This window comes from Moschus berezovskii, chromosome 16 (genome assembly GCF_049115385.1).
Source record: "Moschus berezovskii isolate FMDL1 chromosome 16, NW_MosBer_1.0, whole genome shotgun sequence".
In the NCBI taxonomy this organism is placed as follows: Eukaryota; Metazoa; Chordata; class Mammalia; order Artiodactyla; family Moschidae; genus Moschus; species Moschus berezovskii.
This window is the reverse complement of record NC_142475.1, coordinates 78,943,270-78,958,254: the sequence shown is the minus strand read 5'-3', so window position 1 is coordinate 78,958,254 and position 14,985 is coordinate 78,943,270. Positions and strand designations below refer to the sequence as shown.

The 14,985-nt window shown below is 40.1% G+C and overlaps 1 protein-coding gene across 4 annotated transcripts in view; it reads right to left on the bottom strand.

Annotated features, from left to right (window-relative positions):
• Positions 1-2,293: 2,293 nt before the first annotated feature.
• PCMTD1 (protein-L-isoaspartate (D-aspartate) O-methyltransferase domain containing 1) overlaps positions 2,294-14,985 on the bottom strand; it is a 49,223-nt gene continuing 36,531 nt past the window's right edge. For 3 of the 4 annotated variants that reach the window (XM_055432657.2, XM_055432655.2, XM_088844471.1), the window contains 3 exons: positions 7,853-8,024; positions 6,256-6,379; positions 2,294-5,300 (listed from right to left, as the gene is read on the bottom strand). In XM_055432657.2, coding sequence (XP_055288632.2) covers positions 4,936-5,300; positions 6,256-6,379; positions 7,853-7,906 — 543 coding nt within the window. In that variant the 5' untranslated portion in view covers positions 7,907-8,024 and the 3' untranslated portion in view covers positions 2,294-4,935. Of the gene's footprint in view, positions 5,301-6,255; positions 6,380-7,852; positions 8,025-12,617; positions 12,809-14,985 lie in introns of all 4 variants that reach the window. The other variant, XM_088844470.1, reaches the window with a different exon arrangement.

Sequence of the window (14,985 nt, the reverse complement as noted above, 5' to 3'; positions counted from 1 at the left end):
AGAAAAAAAAAAACCCTACTGTTGCATTCCATGAATATAAGGCTAAGAACTGCAGGACCCAGGGAGCTTATGAATGACACAGCTGCGTGGTGAAAATGCAAAGTCAGCAAGGTGGAGTCTTGTTTAGCTGGAGAATTTACTTAACTAAGTGATGCCAGAAATTCAGGTTTGATCCCTGGGTCAGGAAGATCCGCTGGAGGAAATGGCAACCCACTCTGGTATTCTTGCCTGGAGAATCCCATGGACAGAGGAGCCTGGTGGGCTACAGTTCATAGGGTCACAAGAGTCAGACACAACTGAGCAACTAAGCAAGTCACATTAACTACAGATTTGGGACAGTAGGGCCACAGGAAGAAGAGAAAAGCCTTTTCCTAAATTAAATGGGGAGTCTTGGCTACAATCTCCATCCCTATCAATTTCAATAATGGTGAACTAAAAATAATCCACCTACCCACCCCCAGTTCCCAGAGAAGGCAAAGAAAACTGCCTATTTCAAAATTTGCTATTCGAAAGGAAGAAGGGAGTTAAGTCTCCCTGAAGATGTAACATGCCCAAATTCATTTTGCCATGGATGTTCATGCCACTCTCCCTGAGTGGTGTGAAAACCTTAAATCCAGAACTTAGAGGTCAGTGAACCAGCAGTGCTCACAAAGTACAAGAGAAACAGGGCTTATGAAAGCTAGCTAGTAGGTTAGCTTTCATGAGAAAAAGCCCACCGTAGAGTTCAGATACTGGAATTAGACATGGAATCAACCCTGAATATTTACTGAAAGGACTGATGCTGAAGCTCCAATACTTTGGCCACCTGATGTGAAGAACCGATTCATTGGAAAAGATTTTGATTCTGGGAAAGATTGAGGGCAGAGACCGTGAAGTTAGTGAGAAACACACGTAAAAGACATAAGGATACAACGAAGGTTGAAAATAAAAAATCTTTAAAAAGAAACTATCAGTAAAAAATATTTACCAAAGACCTGAATAGGAATTTTCAGTTCAGTTCTGTTACTCAGTCATGTCCAACTCTTTGTGACCCCACGGACTGCAGCACACCAGGCTTCCCTATCACCAACTCCTGGAGTTTACTCAAACTCATGTCCATTGAGTCAGTGGTGCCATCCAACCATCTCACCGCCTTTTCCTCCTGCCTTCAATCTTTTCTAATCAGTCAGTTCTTCACATCAGGTGGCCCAAGTATTGGAACTTCAGCTTCAGAATCAGTCCTTCCAATGAATATTCAGGACTGATTTCCTTTGGATTGACTGGTTGTATCCCCTTGCAGTCCAAGTGACTCTCAAGAGTCTTCTCCAACACCACAGTTCAAAAGCATCAATTCTTTGGTGCTCAGATTTCTTTATGGTCCAACTCTCACATCTGTACATGACTACTGGAAAAACCATAGCTTTGACTAGATGGACCTTTGTTGGCAAAGTAATGTCTCCTTTTTAAATACACTGTCTAACTTTTGTCATAAGCTTTGTCACGGCTTTTCTTTCAAGGAGTAAGCATCTATTAATTTCTTTTATGGGAATTTTAGCAAAAGGATTTTGGTGAATTCAGATTTTACCAAATTTTAATGGGAATTTTACCAAAGGGAAACCTGAAACCAAGAAGCACTTGAAAAGATGCAAAACCTCTCTAATAAGTGACAGAGCCCAACAGCACTTCAGTGTCAGATGTAGGCGAGGATACGGAATAGCTAGAACATTTAAACACTGCTGGAAGGGACACAAGTTTGCACGATTCTGCACCATCCGGGAAAGGTGAACCTCGTCATGGCCTCTGGGCAGTGCTTCCTGCTCTTGGCTGGGTGCTTAAGGACTCTGGCACACATAGCCACAGGCATGCGGAGTGGTCTGGGGGACCACGTGTCCATCAGTGGTAGGATGAACAGGTAACCAAGCTGTGACCTAGCACTGCTGCAGACAACAGGGACCAGGCTCAGAAAGACAATGTGCAGTGAAAAGTGAGTGCACAGGAATGCATAGGGTGCACTCACATCGCTTAGAGATACAAGTGTGTTTAAAACCACAGCAGAAAGCCAGATGCCTGCCCTTACATGTACATTCAATCAGTTCTTAAGACCTCACATGCACTCATAAATATCCTCATCTCTACTCAAATAGTTTATAAAAATTAACTTCTAAGAACCCCATAGCCTTCAGAAGTGGCAGCAGTCAAAAGGCAATGAGATGTCCAGACACAGACACCTCTATGCTGTAATTCAGCATACATCCACAGGTACTGAGCTTCTCTAACCTTGAAAAGGAAAAAAGAAAACGCAGGCCACTGACAGTGATGCTTAATTATATGCAAGTGTTTATTTAAAATAATTTTCCAAGTTTTCCTGTAATTTAACAGCTTTTGCTTCACTTTTATCCTCTCAAACAGCTAGAAACCGATGCTTACATTTTCTGTATTTTAACTATGAATGCTATTTTAATGACATCTTTATTAATACTAGAACCAAGATATACCAACCAACAAGCAGTACAGATTTAAATGACCTTTCTGGTAGTTACAGTGTGGCTGGCAGTTTTTGGACTTCATCAGATGCTGGACACTATTTCATGCCATCTCCATCCAGCAATCTCACTTAGGGAAGTGTTTTGCTCCCCACTTCAGGCCTACTTCCTCTCTGCAAAATAAAGCTTATCCCGCTGTAAAACCCCATGAATGCACTGCTCATCACCTTCAATTACTTCATCTTTATTTGCAACCTCTCCACCTATAAAGCATAATTATTCACACTCAAATATAACATGATTCATTAAAAAATAAACACCCAAAATATCCTCAATCATTCTAATATACTCCCATTAATAGATAAAGGGCTTTCACTTAAAATTTCATTTTTTATTTCTACTTCTTCAATAGTAAAGTCGCAACTGTAAAACAAATGCATTTAAAAACACAAAAGATACATTTCAATGACCAAAAGTAGGCAATGATTATGAAAATCTATTGTACATTTTGCCAAGGCCAACAGAATGAAAGCTGATATGAAAAAGTCAATCTTCAAATAGATCCTTAACAAAAACTTCCCTCATGAATAGTAAAATCATTTAAGAAACGGTTATCTTTACATACATGGACACTTGCTTCAAAAACAACAAAGCTGGGGTGGGGTACAAGATAAAAATATGTGGGCATCAGGAACTCAAGATTAATCTCCTAAAACACGTTTGTTTCAAAATGACCATTTCTAATATGATAGCTGTATGAAACAATTGTTTTTCCTTGATAGAAATGAGATGGGCACATAACAGTAACTACAGCTTAGTAGTCATCTAAGAAACCCTGTGGAGACACTATACCCTCAACCTCCTAGCCCCCAGCTCAGTCGCTGGTATAAAACCAACAGCTTCCATGAAATCATCTTTGACGTTACTAAAGGGATCCTGGGATAATTCATGCTCAGAATATTTCGAACACCTGTTTTTACATGTGTAGAGTTTTCAGAACTGAGGTGTTTTCGGAACCGTCCATGTGTGAACCTCTGCAGAACATCATAGTCCTTCAACTGCACTGAGACTGCATTTCCTCAAGCATGTCTGATCAACAGTTTTAACAGTGATGCTGGTGGCAGTAAGTGACACTCTCAAATTCTTCCTTCTAAAAATATACATAATCCATCAGAACACTAAATAGTAAATAGGCTACACTGTTTACTTTCCTAAGCAAGGAATGACTCTTCAGGCCCTAGTAAGCTAAGAATGGCATTTACTACCTGTTTTACCACTGACATTCAAATAATGAATAAAGTATGTGATGTTAAGTGAAAGATGAAAATCACTGTTATTTCACCACAAGAAACAACCACAAAATAAAAACATGGGAAGAAGTTAAATGAGCCCAATGCAGGTCCCAAGATTAAACTATGATTCCGCATTTTCAAAGCAAAAGGCATCTACACGTCATTTCTGTGAACGCTCCCGACACCACAGAGGTGAGTTTCAGACCAGGGCAGGCTGTCCTGCCCTACCTGTCCAGGACAAACCTGCAATCAACCAGAAGCTCCCTCTGCTAAAGTGCACCTGTGGCCAGCCCGCTCCGGCCTGACTCACCCACGAGCCATCAACAGTCACACAGAACTATGCCTCTCCTGAACCAAATACTCTATACAGTGGACGACAGGGAAAACAGTCCTAAATATACCACTACCTTCTAAAACTTCGGAGTAACACAGCCTCATCATGTTTAAATACTGAAAATGTCAAGGGTCCATACAATCTAAGAGCTGTATGAAGCATGTACGTTTTGCTCTGATATTCACTTGATGTGCTCTTAAAATCTTGATGAGAGAAGCAGACGTTTTCCCCATGTCTTTTGGCAACAGATTCAAAAGCGAGAGTAGCGCTGCTGTTGAATTCCATGAAACGTGGGTTTTTAAAGCTAAATTATTCAGTATCTGCATTGTTATTGCACTCATACATTGCCCGGAGTAGGTCTACAGCAACTTGGCAGTGGGGACTGCAACGCAAGTAGGGGGTCTGCAAAGCATCTGCCTTCCTTGCTAGACAGAGTTCCCATGCAGGAACTGCACATGACTGCAGTTCAAATCCGATCACATGCGCTTCATGCTTGTGTCTCCCTGAGGGAGGTGAAGTCAAGCCCTCACCACTACTAACTAGTTCTGTCAGGAAACAAACGGGGATCTGCAGACCCAGTCCTGACTACGGCTGAGTTCCACTCCTGAAGCTTCTCTGAGTTAAAACAGCAATTTTTCCAAGATTTAAAGAAAAATATATTTTATAAAAGGGGTTCTTTTTAATCACTGAATACATCATTTTTATTACTAAGACAGAAACAAGTTATACTTTTTTCCACTATAAATTCACTCAGATGAAAGAAAGAATTCTCTTTTAACTCCTAACAAATGCTACATTTTCAAGACGCAAGGAATTATCAGTAGGCATCCTTTCTTCTTGCTCTAAGCTACTTCTCCCTGAAGTATGTCAAGTAGGCTTTTAAAGACTCTGGCAGGGGCAGCTTCATGATCTTCTCCCGCAGCAGGTTTTGGGGCGGCTCCTCCGGCTTCAAGGCTTCGCCCGGCTCCTTCTCTTCCTCCTCTTTGTCTTCCTCCATCTTCTCGTCCTCCTCACTGTCAAGAGGCTGGGGGATGAGTTGGTTGCCCACAAAGACGTAAGTGTTAATCCTCTGCTTGACCCGCTTTCTCTTCCTTTTGGGCGGAGCCCTCTGAGGAATCCCCTTGGCCTGCATCTCATCGTTTATGAAATTCCTAAGTGTACGCCGGATGTAAATGCGAGCCAAGTCCTGCAGGTTCCTGACAGCACAGGGGGCTAAAAACACATGGAAAACATAAAAAGTGAAACATTACATACTGTTCACTTCTCAGTGAACATCAGAAGACAGAGACATGTAAAAACTTTGACTTCCATCAAACACAGACTCGGGGAAGAGCATTGACTCCGTGCAGATCACTCCAGCACCAAGGCCAGCGGATGGGGTGGCAAAGGGGTCGTGGGCACAGACATCCCAGGCGCGTGCATAAACCCTCTTAGGAAGGACAGGTAACTCACAGCAAGTGGAGCACAGAGAACTGAGTAGTCAGGGGACTGAGGGGCAGGGGCAGGGCTGGCGACAGAAATGGGGGTGTCATCAGCCCACCATGACCTTCTGTCAGCCCACCATGACTGGCCAAGACCAAGGGGGCAGACAGGGGAGGCAAACATGGAGGGGTCGCTGCAGGAGGTGGGGTGGAGAATCACCCAGGAAAGAGCTTCAGAAGTTACAAAGATGCCAAGAAACACCTCCGTCTTCTCGGTGGCTCTGCTCCCAATTCCCCCACACTCCAGGTGCTCTTTCGACACCTGCGCTATCTGCCTCTCCTGTCAACACTGCTTGCTGTTCCAGGGACCCCACACACCGATGACCTGTCACAGCAGCCCAAGTTCAGAAGAACCCAAGGGTCCCAGAGTAGAAAAGGATTCAGACCTGCTTCAGCCACTTCTAACACTCCCAAGACCTAAAACAGCTTCCACACGAGCCTCATTTAAGTGTTCTTCTGATAATACAAAAACTTTCAGACAATTCTCAGCCCTTATTATTCAAAAATAGTGTTTTCTGTACTTTCATCCTCCTGGTTCCTAGTCATGAGAAGATCCAGTGGACCAGACAATACTAGTCCTGACTGCTATAGAATTGTACTGTGAACTGAAGCTCTCAGGCCACAACTACAAGGAAGGTTCTAACAGACACACATCAGCTCTGTTTATCTCCCACAAGGTTACTTACGGAGGCCCACAGAGTCTGGCTTGCCGTTGTCATTCTTACTTGGCTGCACAAGTGGAGCAAATGACACAGCAAGGATGTTTTTACTTTCCCAAGTATTCTGTCCAGTTCGCATAATTTGCGTTAACTATATAGAGGGCGAAAAAAACCCAGAATGGCTCAGTCAGGGAAGTGTGACCACCTTACACTCACAAGTTTGTTTTAACAGAAAAATAGCAGAGATTGCTCTATAGTCACTTGTATTTGAATGCACCCAATTACCTTCATTTAAATATTTACCATAAACTAATACAGGAGGAATTGCAAGGACTGGTTTCACATTTTCCATGCACACAAATGGCTCTGCAGGTTATATTAACATGGGGGTCTGATGTCATCAAGGGGTGTTATTCTAACACGTACCGCCATATCCCAAAACACACGTCTCACACAGTTGTGTAGTTAAAGTGTTATATCAGTAAAAACACATTTTGATTACTGAACCAATAAGTCAACTTCACAATCTTCCAGGGTGGTAGGTAATAAAATACAGACTCTAATCCCAACTTCTTATTTCATGAATAAATGTAATTAGTCACAAAGGGATTAGAGCTTTTCCACTCAGCAAACACCCATCAGCAGTACATGGCTTGATCAGGACAAATCAGTATCGTCAATTTATATTATAAAAGTCAACCCATTATTATATTTTACATTAGCATAATGTATATAAGAAATATTCAATAAAATACCAATGGGAGACTATATTTTAGATCTTTAAAAATATATCTTTAAAGGAAAACAGGAAAAAGATGATTAATCTGGGAGTCTCAACTCTGGATGTGTTCAAGTTAATGTTTTTCCAAGGACATATGTTAATGAATGCTTTATATTCTCTCTTTTTAATAACTGACAAACACAGTGTGATGAAGTCCTCCGACCTGCAATTCACATGCTGTGAAAGTAGAGAACTCTCAGAGACGCCCAGATGACCACACTAGGTCCCAGTCGTCTGGGACAGTCCAGCTTCCACTTACAACCACAGGGTGTTGTAAACATCTCAGACTTAGGTTAGTATGAACATAAAAGATATTTTTTGAAATGTATATTCATAAATTTTTAAAGTAAAAGATCCACCCATTTTCTGAATAGATTATTATTTCACACGTTTATCATACCTAATAATTCCAAATCAAAAGCAGGCAAGTAGGTGAAAAATAGTTTCAAAGGACTCTATGTAGTACTAAAAGAAGATCTAAAAATTTACTGGTTTCTGAAATGGAGTTAAGTAGTTCCAACCACACTCCTGCAGCTAGAAGAGGCCACCACATTCAACAGCAAGGACACTGGTGGGTCGGGAGGTGTGTGTGGAGGGGCAGCGTGGCCAACACCACACATGGGCAGAGCTCAGCTTGGCTCTTCTTTCCCTAGGTAAGGGGCCTTTTCCACACCTGTTCTGGTTAAGAGCTATGAGTCCATTTCAGTGCCTTTCTCTACAGATGTCTGTGTGGAGAGTACTTCCTCCTTAACAGTCACAGTGCACCTTTCACTGACGGAACAGCCCCCATCCTACACTGAGGGTGTCTCCTGCGCTATCAAGCAGAAGGACAGTGGCCGCTACCTGGTCCTCTATGGGCATGACCAGAATGCCCCCGACTTTCAGCAGAATCTTCATGTAGTTCTCATGGTCCTTCTGGACCCCAGCTCCACAGTAGATTCGATCATACTGATGACTGTCAGATGCTATCTGCAGGCAATTACCAACCACAAATGCAGGTTCACAGAACTCAAACCTGTATGGAGAAATAAAAAGTATTTTAATTCATTTAAACAAAAGATGAGACCTAAAAATTTAACATAATCCAACTCTTTGAAAGTGAAGTTACCAAATTTAATTATAAGGATAAAATATCATAGAATTTGAATTTGAGTTATGTATATTTATGAAATCTAACAGTGATCAAATATATTATTTTATTATCAATGACACAGTGTACATTTTTCCAAAACATCAACCTATTTTTCCCCCACACTGAAACCTTACTTAAGGCTCAGAAGGTGAGTATAGTGAAAAGCCATCACAACAACACTCTTGTGACTGACAAAGTGAAACAGTCTCTAACATACATAGTTGAAACCCCAATGCACTAATAAAACATGTACAGTAATTTTAAGAAATTAATTCATAAAAATACCCTCTCAATTTTAAGTTGATTGAAATTAATATGACCACACAGCAAAGTCAGGTTATCATCTGAGGACAAAATAATTTGCATTAAAAGGCTCAGTATGCAGTAAAAAATGTCTCTGAAATCATTTTTATTTTGTAAAATGTATCCTGCCCTTTGGTAATTAACAAACTTATTATTAGGGAATCCCTGGTGGCTCAGATGGTAAAGAATCCGCCTGCAATGCAGGAGACCTGGCTTCCATCCCTGGGTTGGGAAGATCCCCTGGAGGAGAGCATGGCAACCCACTCCAATATTCCTGCCTGGAGAATCCCAAGGACAGAGGAGCCTGGTGGGCTGCATTCCATGGGGTCGCAAAGAGTTGGACATGACTGAGTGACCAAGCACAGCACAGACTTTTTACACAATATGTTTCCATTAAATTTACTAAATATACAGACACCCATGGTCACTGATATATAAAGAAGAGTTTCCCAGAATGATGCCCAGTTCTCAGCTTCCTGTTCCAGGGTGGGGAGTGGGGTGGGAAACAGCACAGACCCTGCCCTCTCCTCTCGACACCCACAGGGGCGGGTGGTCCTAACCCCAGCTCCTTCTACTATGACTGCCCGGTGCCCACACTTTCTGGGTGTCCGCCACCCCCACCAACACCCTGTGCCCAGCTGCTCAGGGCAGGTTCCCACCTCTCAGAGGCCACATGGGGCCGTTCCTGGCTCTGCCCCCATCCCAGAGACACTGCTGTAGCCATGGGTGGAATTACAGGCCTCCAGTCATTTAGAGGAAACATTACAAGGTGTCCCCTGCATCTGTGTCTGTGCTGTTCTGTGACCGCACGGCCCCTCCCTCTCTGCTTCTTAAACGCCCAGCATCTCTTCAAGACACAGTTCAAATATGAGCTACACTACACAAAGCACTCTTACCCAACTCTTCAGGAAGATCTCCGGCATAACACTCACGTAAATATAAACTTACGTATGTAATGGACAGCGTTTAATTTCTCTCTCATACTCAAGACTATTGGACAACCTAGGACTGTCTAAAATACAGCCAAAACAATCTCTTGGCCTCTAAATAACTAGATATTGTGGATCACATGGTTTAATCATCTCAAAGTTACAGTAAGCACTCTTTGAATATAAAAAAAGACTAGTAATTTCAACCTATAAAACCCTTATTATTATAAAAATTCATTTTAAATAACTTAATTTTACAATAATTTAAACCACTCTTAAAATTTTCTAAATGAACATGAGCAAGGAATTTAAGTAAAATTATTTTGAATTATTAAACCTCTTTTATCATTTAGTCTGTTAAATCAACTTAAAAGTATGCTTATAGTTTAAAAGCTTCCTACAGGTTACAGAACTATTATCTACAAAAACACCATGACAAGTAAATAATTTAGAGTTAAAACTGCTTCTGAAATTAGTGATATTTTTATACACTCTCATCCCAGCAAAATGAACTAGAAAGAACTAAGTACCTGATTCGAAAATCAAATGTGACTCTGGTCAAGTAGCCTGACACTAGCAATTAGCACAATTCACTCCAAACACTATTTGCGAAGCCCCAGTTGTGTGAAAAGACTGGATATACCGTGGGAGGCACTCATGCCTAATGCAGTGAAAGAGACAACAATCTCACCAATTAAAGATGAACTTACGAGGATGATAAATGCTCTAAAGGAACACCACTCCATAAATATGGCTAAGGATGCAAGGCAACTGACAGGCCTGGGGAGTCAGAGTAAGGCTCCCCAAGAAACAGTGAGCTGGGTTCTTAAAGGTGAGACAGGACAATCAACCCCACTAGCCACCAGCCTTGTGCAGACAGGAGCCCTGAAATGTGGCTGGTGGAAAATGAGATGCAGGGAAAGGATAAAAATCATATGAGATCTCAATATCTCAAATATTTAGCATGCAAAATATCTCAAGATCTCGTTTAAATACGTGTGTGTGTGTGTATTTCAACAGCCACATAAACTGAAAGCACTAAGCAACCGCCCTTCTGCTTTATCAACTGTGAATAGGAGCTTCAAATACTTTCCTGAGCACAGTCTTTCCTCTGGGACATTCTCCTGCTTTCCCTGATTATCTTTGAACACTTCTTCTGAACTTTAATTATATCTCCATCACCTTTTACAGTCCTCAAGAAACATTTATTAAGTGAAAAACCTAAGAAATATAATTGATTTGTCATCTTTTCCAGCTGCCAACTTTGAACATGAACTCAAACTTGACAAATATGCTAATCTTACAAGAATCTCGGGACTACAGATTTGCCCAGAAACAGTTACAGAAAAAAATACATGCCTGTGGCACCCTCTAAATCAACATGATGGTTCTTGCTTTACTAAATTGGAAACTATAAATAGCTGTAGTTTCATGTTACAAAACACATGATTCTTCCCCCAAAGTGCCAAAAAAAGCAAAACTTAAACAGTAAAAAAGCCAAAACAAAACCGTGCCTTTAATAAACCAACTGTCGCCTAATTTAAAAGTGCTTTTTAGTGGCCTTTCTGAAGATCTTAAATAAGCCACCCTTATTTATTCTAGGAAACAAAGGCTTTTCCCCTACAAGGCAAATCTGAGCCAAGTATACTATCTTATTTCATTTAGGAAGTGTTACAAAGAATTATTACAGAGAAAAGTTAGACCTTTACATTTACAAATGATTTCTACTAATGCAAATGGAACATACACTTCTAACATGTATATGTGTCCTTCGAAAGTGTGAAGACCCTTTCCTTTAGTATACCAAATTCATTTCCTTTACCAACTGAACTGAGGCAACATTCCAAAAGGAGTAGTAGGACTAGATTATTTCTAGATACAAAATAGTAAAGTTTCAAAGACATAATCATGGAGAAAGGTGTGATATTTTAAAATATAAACACTAAAACACAATGACTTAATAGTTACAAGAAACAGCCTAGCAGGGACAGTGTTTCATCTGGGGACTTTTTTTTACATCCACAGCTGTGGCTTCACCTTCTCCACCAGTAATACGCAAGTCCTTCATGATAGTAAAGGAAACAAAACAACTCTCAAACTGCCTATACTTACAACATTATTTTTTAATACATACATGGGTTAAAGATGATCCTTCCTAAAAGGACTTGGAAATGAGTGTTAACAATTCTGACTAGGCAGAGATGAGGATCTTACTCAGACACTTTATATTCTGACATTGAAATGATGGCTTGTTTTTATAACAGCATTTCATGTAAATAAATTCATACAAATTCTACTGCTAACAATATTTTTCCAAAAGTCTATGATTAAAATCCTTCAGGCAAATGTTTACGGATGTGCTCATATACGTATACAGAACAACTGACTGATGTGAGGCAAGAATGACAGCTACCAGGCAGTCAGAGTAAATTAAAACTGCTATTAATTTTTCCAGCATAAAGAGGAAAATAAAAGTTTCTTCCTTTTAGCTTTAACTAGATTCTGAAAGCTGCACCTTCTCTAAGTCTCCACAAACCTCTCTAAGCAAAGGGCATATTTTATACCATAAACACAATTCTGTATAATCCAGAAGTCTGCATTAATGAACCAACCAGAGGTTTTCACTATTTGTAGATTTGCACATAAAATCTAGGTTTGAAAACAGTGAAAATCTAAATTTCACTTTTCACATCAACTACACATAAATGGAATCCAAGAAAGGAAAATAAAGCAACAAAAAATTTTTTTAAATGGCAAGAGGCTTACCAAAAGGGTATTTTCTATGGTTCTAATTTTAATCCTAAAAGTATCAATCTTGTGTTCTCTCCTAGTGTTCATACTTTATTTAGAGCAGCTCATTAAAATTTTTGTGTTAGTAACATGAAAAGTAGCAATCACTTTTATTCTTTGAAGAAACTTTCCAAAACAAAATTTCCCAGGTACAGATGTCTTAAACTCCTGAATTCCAAGTTATACTTCCTAACCATGTAAATTATCTGTATACAAAAAAAGTAGTTCTGAACTGTAATAACTACAAATTCAATCACTTTAGACTTATAATCATTTATTGATTTAAACCTGAAAACCTAATGGCTTTTTAGACTTACGCAGAAAGGGGAGAGTATCTGACATACCCTTACTAAAACAAAACATACAAACAATATTTGTGGGAAAACTCAGAGCACAAGTATCTTGGTTTACGACATGAGCGCTTGGCCAAAAGGGCACCAACTCCATCACTTACCTCGGCAGGGTTCTCCTTTTCAGGTGCACGCTGTGTTTATCTTCATCTCCAGATGCACAGACGCTCCATTCACAGCAGGGACCTTGCCAACGTGCCCACATAATTCTCTGATAAGATGCTAGGAGATCAGGGTGACCTAGCCTTGCCCTGCAGCTTCCCTCTTAGACGGGTATTCTAGGTCTAGGAGCTGACTGAGAGTAGAAAAAACAATATTCCCCTTCAATACACTGTTGAAATCGGGGCTGAAAATTTGCACACCTAGATTATCACTTGCCACAGGATGCTGTCAACATTTTAGACTATCGTTCCAGCGCAATAAAGGATTTCAGGGACACAGGAAAGACTCCTATAGTGTTCTCATATCTCACCCAGAACTACCTGCCAAATGAATCACAGATACTTCTTTTTCTTAAAACATTTTGTCAAAATGTGCATTTTGAACTGTGACAGCTATGACTACTTCATTAAAACAAGACAAACTTCACAACCTTCCACTGGGAAGAAAACCCAGGGAAATAATCATCTCTTCTTTTCCAAATACAGTTATACCATTCAAAAACTCTTGTAACCAAGAATTAAGCTATTGAATTTTACAAAATTTAAAAAACAAAGACTTTACCTTTACAAGAGGTTTCCCTTCCAACACCTCAGAATAATTTAAACATTAAAGCAAAGTGTTAAGAGTAAATACACAGATTTTTCACTGAACAGAGCTTTAGGAAACGCCACAGGACCAAAAACAATTTCTAAACATTTTATAGGAAGTGTGACCGGTACATGATATGAAAGTGAGCCCTCATATTTCAACAATAATTTCTTATAAAATAATTTGGGCTACAAACTTTTATTTCTGTCAGTGTTTTATTCTTGGGATAATTTCTTCTTTTCCCAATAATGTGTCAGAAGCTATCAAACTCCCCCATACCATTTCTAACTGATGTTAAAATACATAACTGATAGCCTAGAGGAATATTTTTAAGCATTTCTCTGTCCCACCATTTGAATGTCTGTCATGATTAAAAACTGTGTTTAAAACCTATATCTCTCATAAAACTACCATCTGAACATGACTGATATACCCCAATGTTCAACTATTGTAGAAAGAATTCAAAATAATGTTGACTATATACTACAGATAGCAAAACTTCTTCAAGCATGCCACAATTCTCTTCAAGATGAAGTGGGACTGCTCCAGTGATAAAGGTGACAGAACATAGTATCATTTCATTTTCTCCAATCCAATATCAATTATGTGAAAAAGGAGCCTATAATCAAAAATAAAATTGGGATACTACACCCAGCCATACATCCATTACATCTTCTAAAATGTAAATGACTACACTAACTCTGAATTTCATTTACAATTTATACCTTGACTACACCTGAAGAAGGCACGGCCTCTCCAGCTCATCTCTGACCTGCAGACATCCACCCCAGAGGCAAGTCTCATTAATGAACAAGGCAGGTGTGCTCTGTGATAAAAAGATTATCATGCATTTAACCAGGCTAAGAGCACTCCCTAAATTCTAACCTAGAAAAAAATAAATGATGGAAATAAAGGTGCCGCTTCAACCTCTATTAACTGCGGCTAAGCTGCTAGACTGTAATTCATTGGCAATCTTATTGCTGGGAAGAACATTAGAATATATCAGTTTTTACATCATTATAGCTAAATCAGAACTAAACAAGAAAACAGCCCTGACTGAAGTTATGGCCTGTCTGATCCTGTCCTCCCATCTGGGAAACATGGACACCAACACTGCCTCTAGGAATGCGGGTATACAGCTCAGAATGGTGCAGACAACACACATTAGCTGCTATCATTTTTCATCATTTCATTACTGTCTTCAGTACTCACGTTGTGACTCATTTATACAACAAACTACAGGAAACAATGGTCCTCCATGCAAACAGAATGAAAATTTCCAATAAAGCAGACAACGCTGCACTCATGTGGCTTCTGGCAGGACAGCATTTCCAAAACAAGGTACAGTGTCCTTGCAGGGGAGAGGAGACAGGACCTACTGTCTCACAGGAAACGGCTCACCCCAAAGCATGCCCTCCAGGGAGTCAGGTCAGCTGCATGCACATGTACACATATTACACAAACACACACATGTAGTTGTGAATAAATGCTATGCCAATTATCAACCCACAAAGCACTTACAGGGTATAATCCAGGCTCCTTTAATCTGACCTCTTGTTCCAAGTAAACAGCTGGAGAGACTGTTTTGCTTATGGTACATGCACAAAACTGATTCAGATGATCTGGCCTTCCCCCATGAAAGCCAGACACCCAAGGGACTTTAAACCTGGGGCTGGAAGACTTGTTTATAACAGAATGGGCTAAAGTAAGGACGTCCTGGCG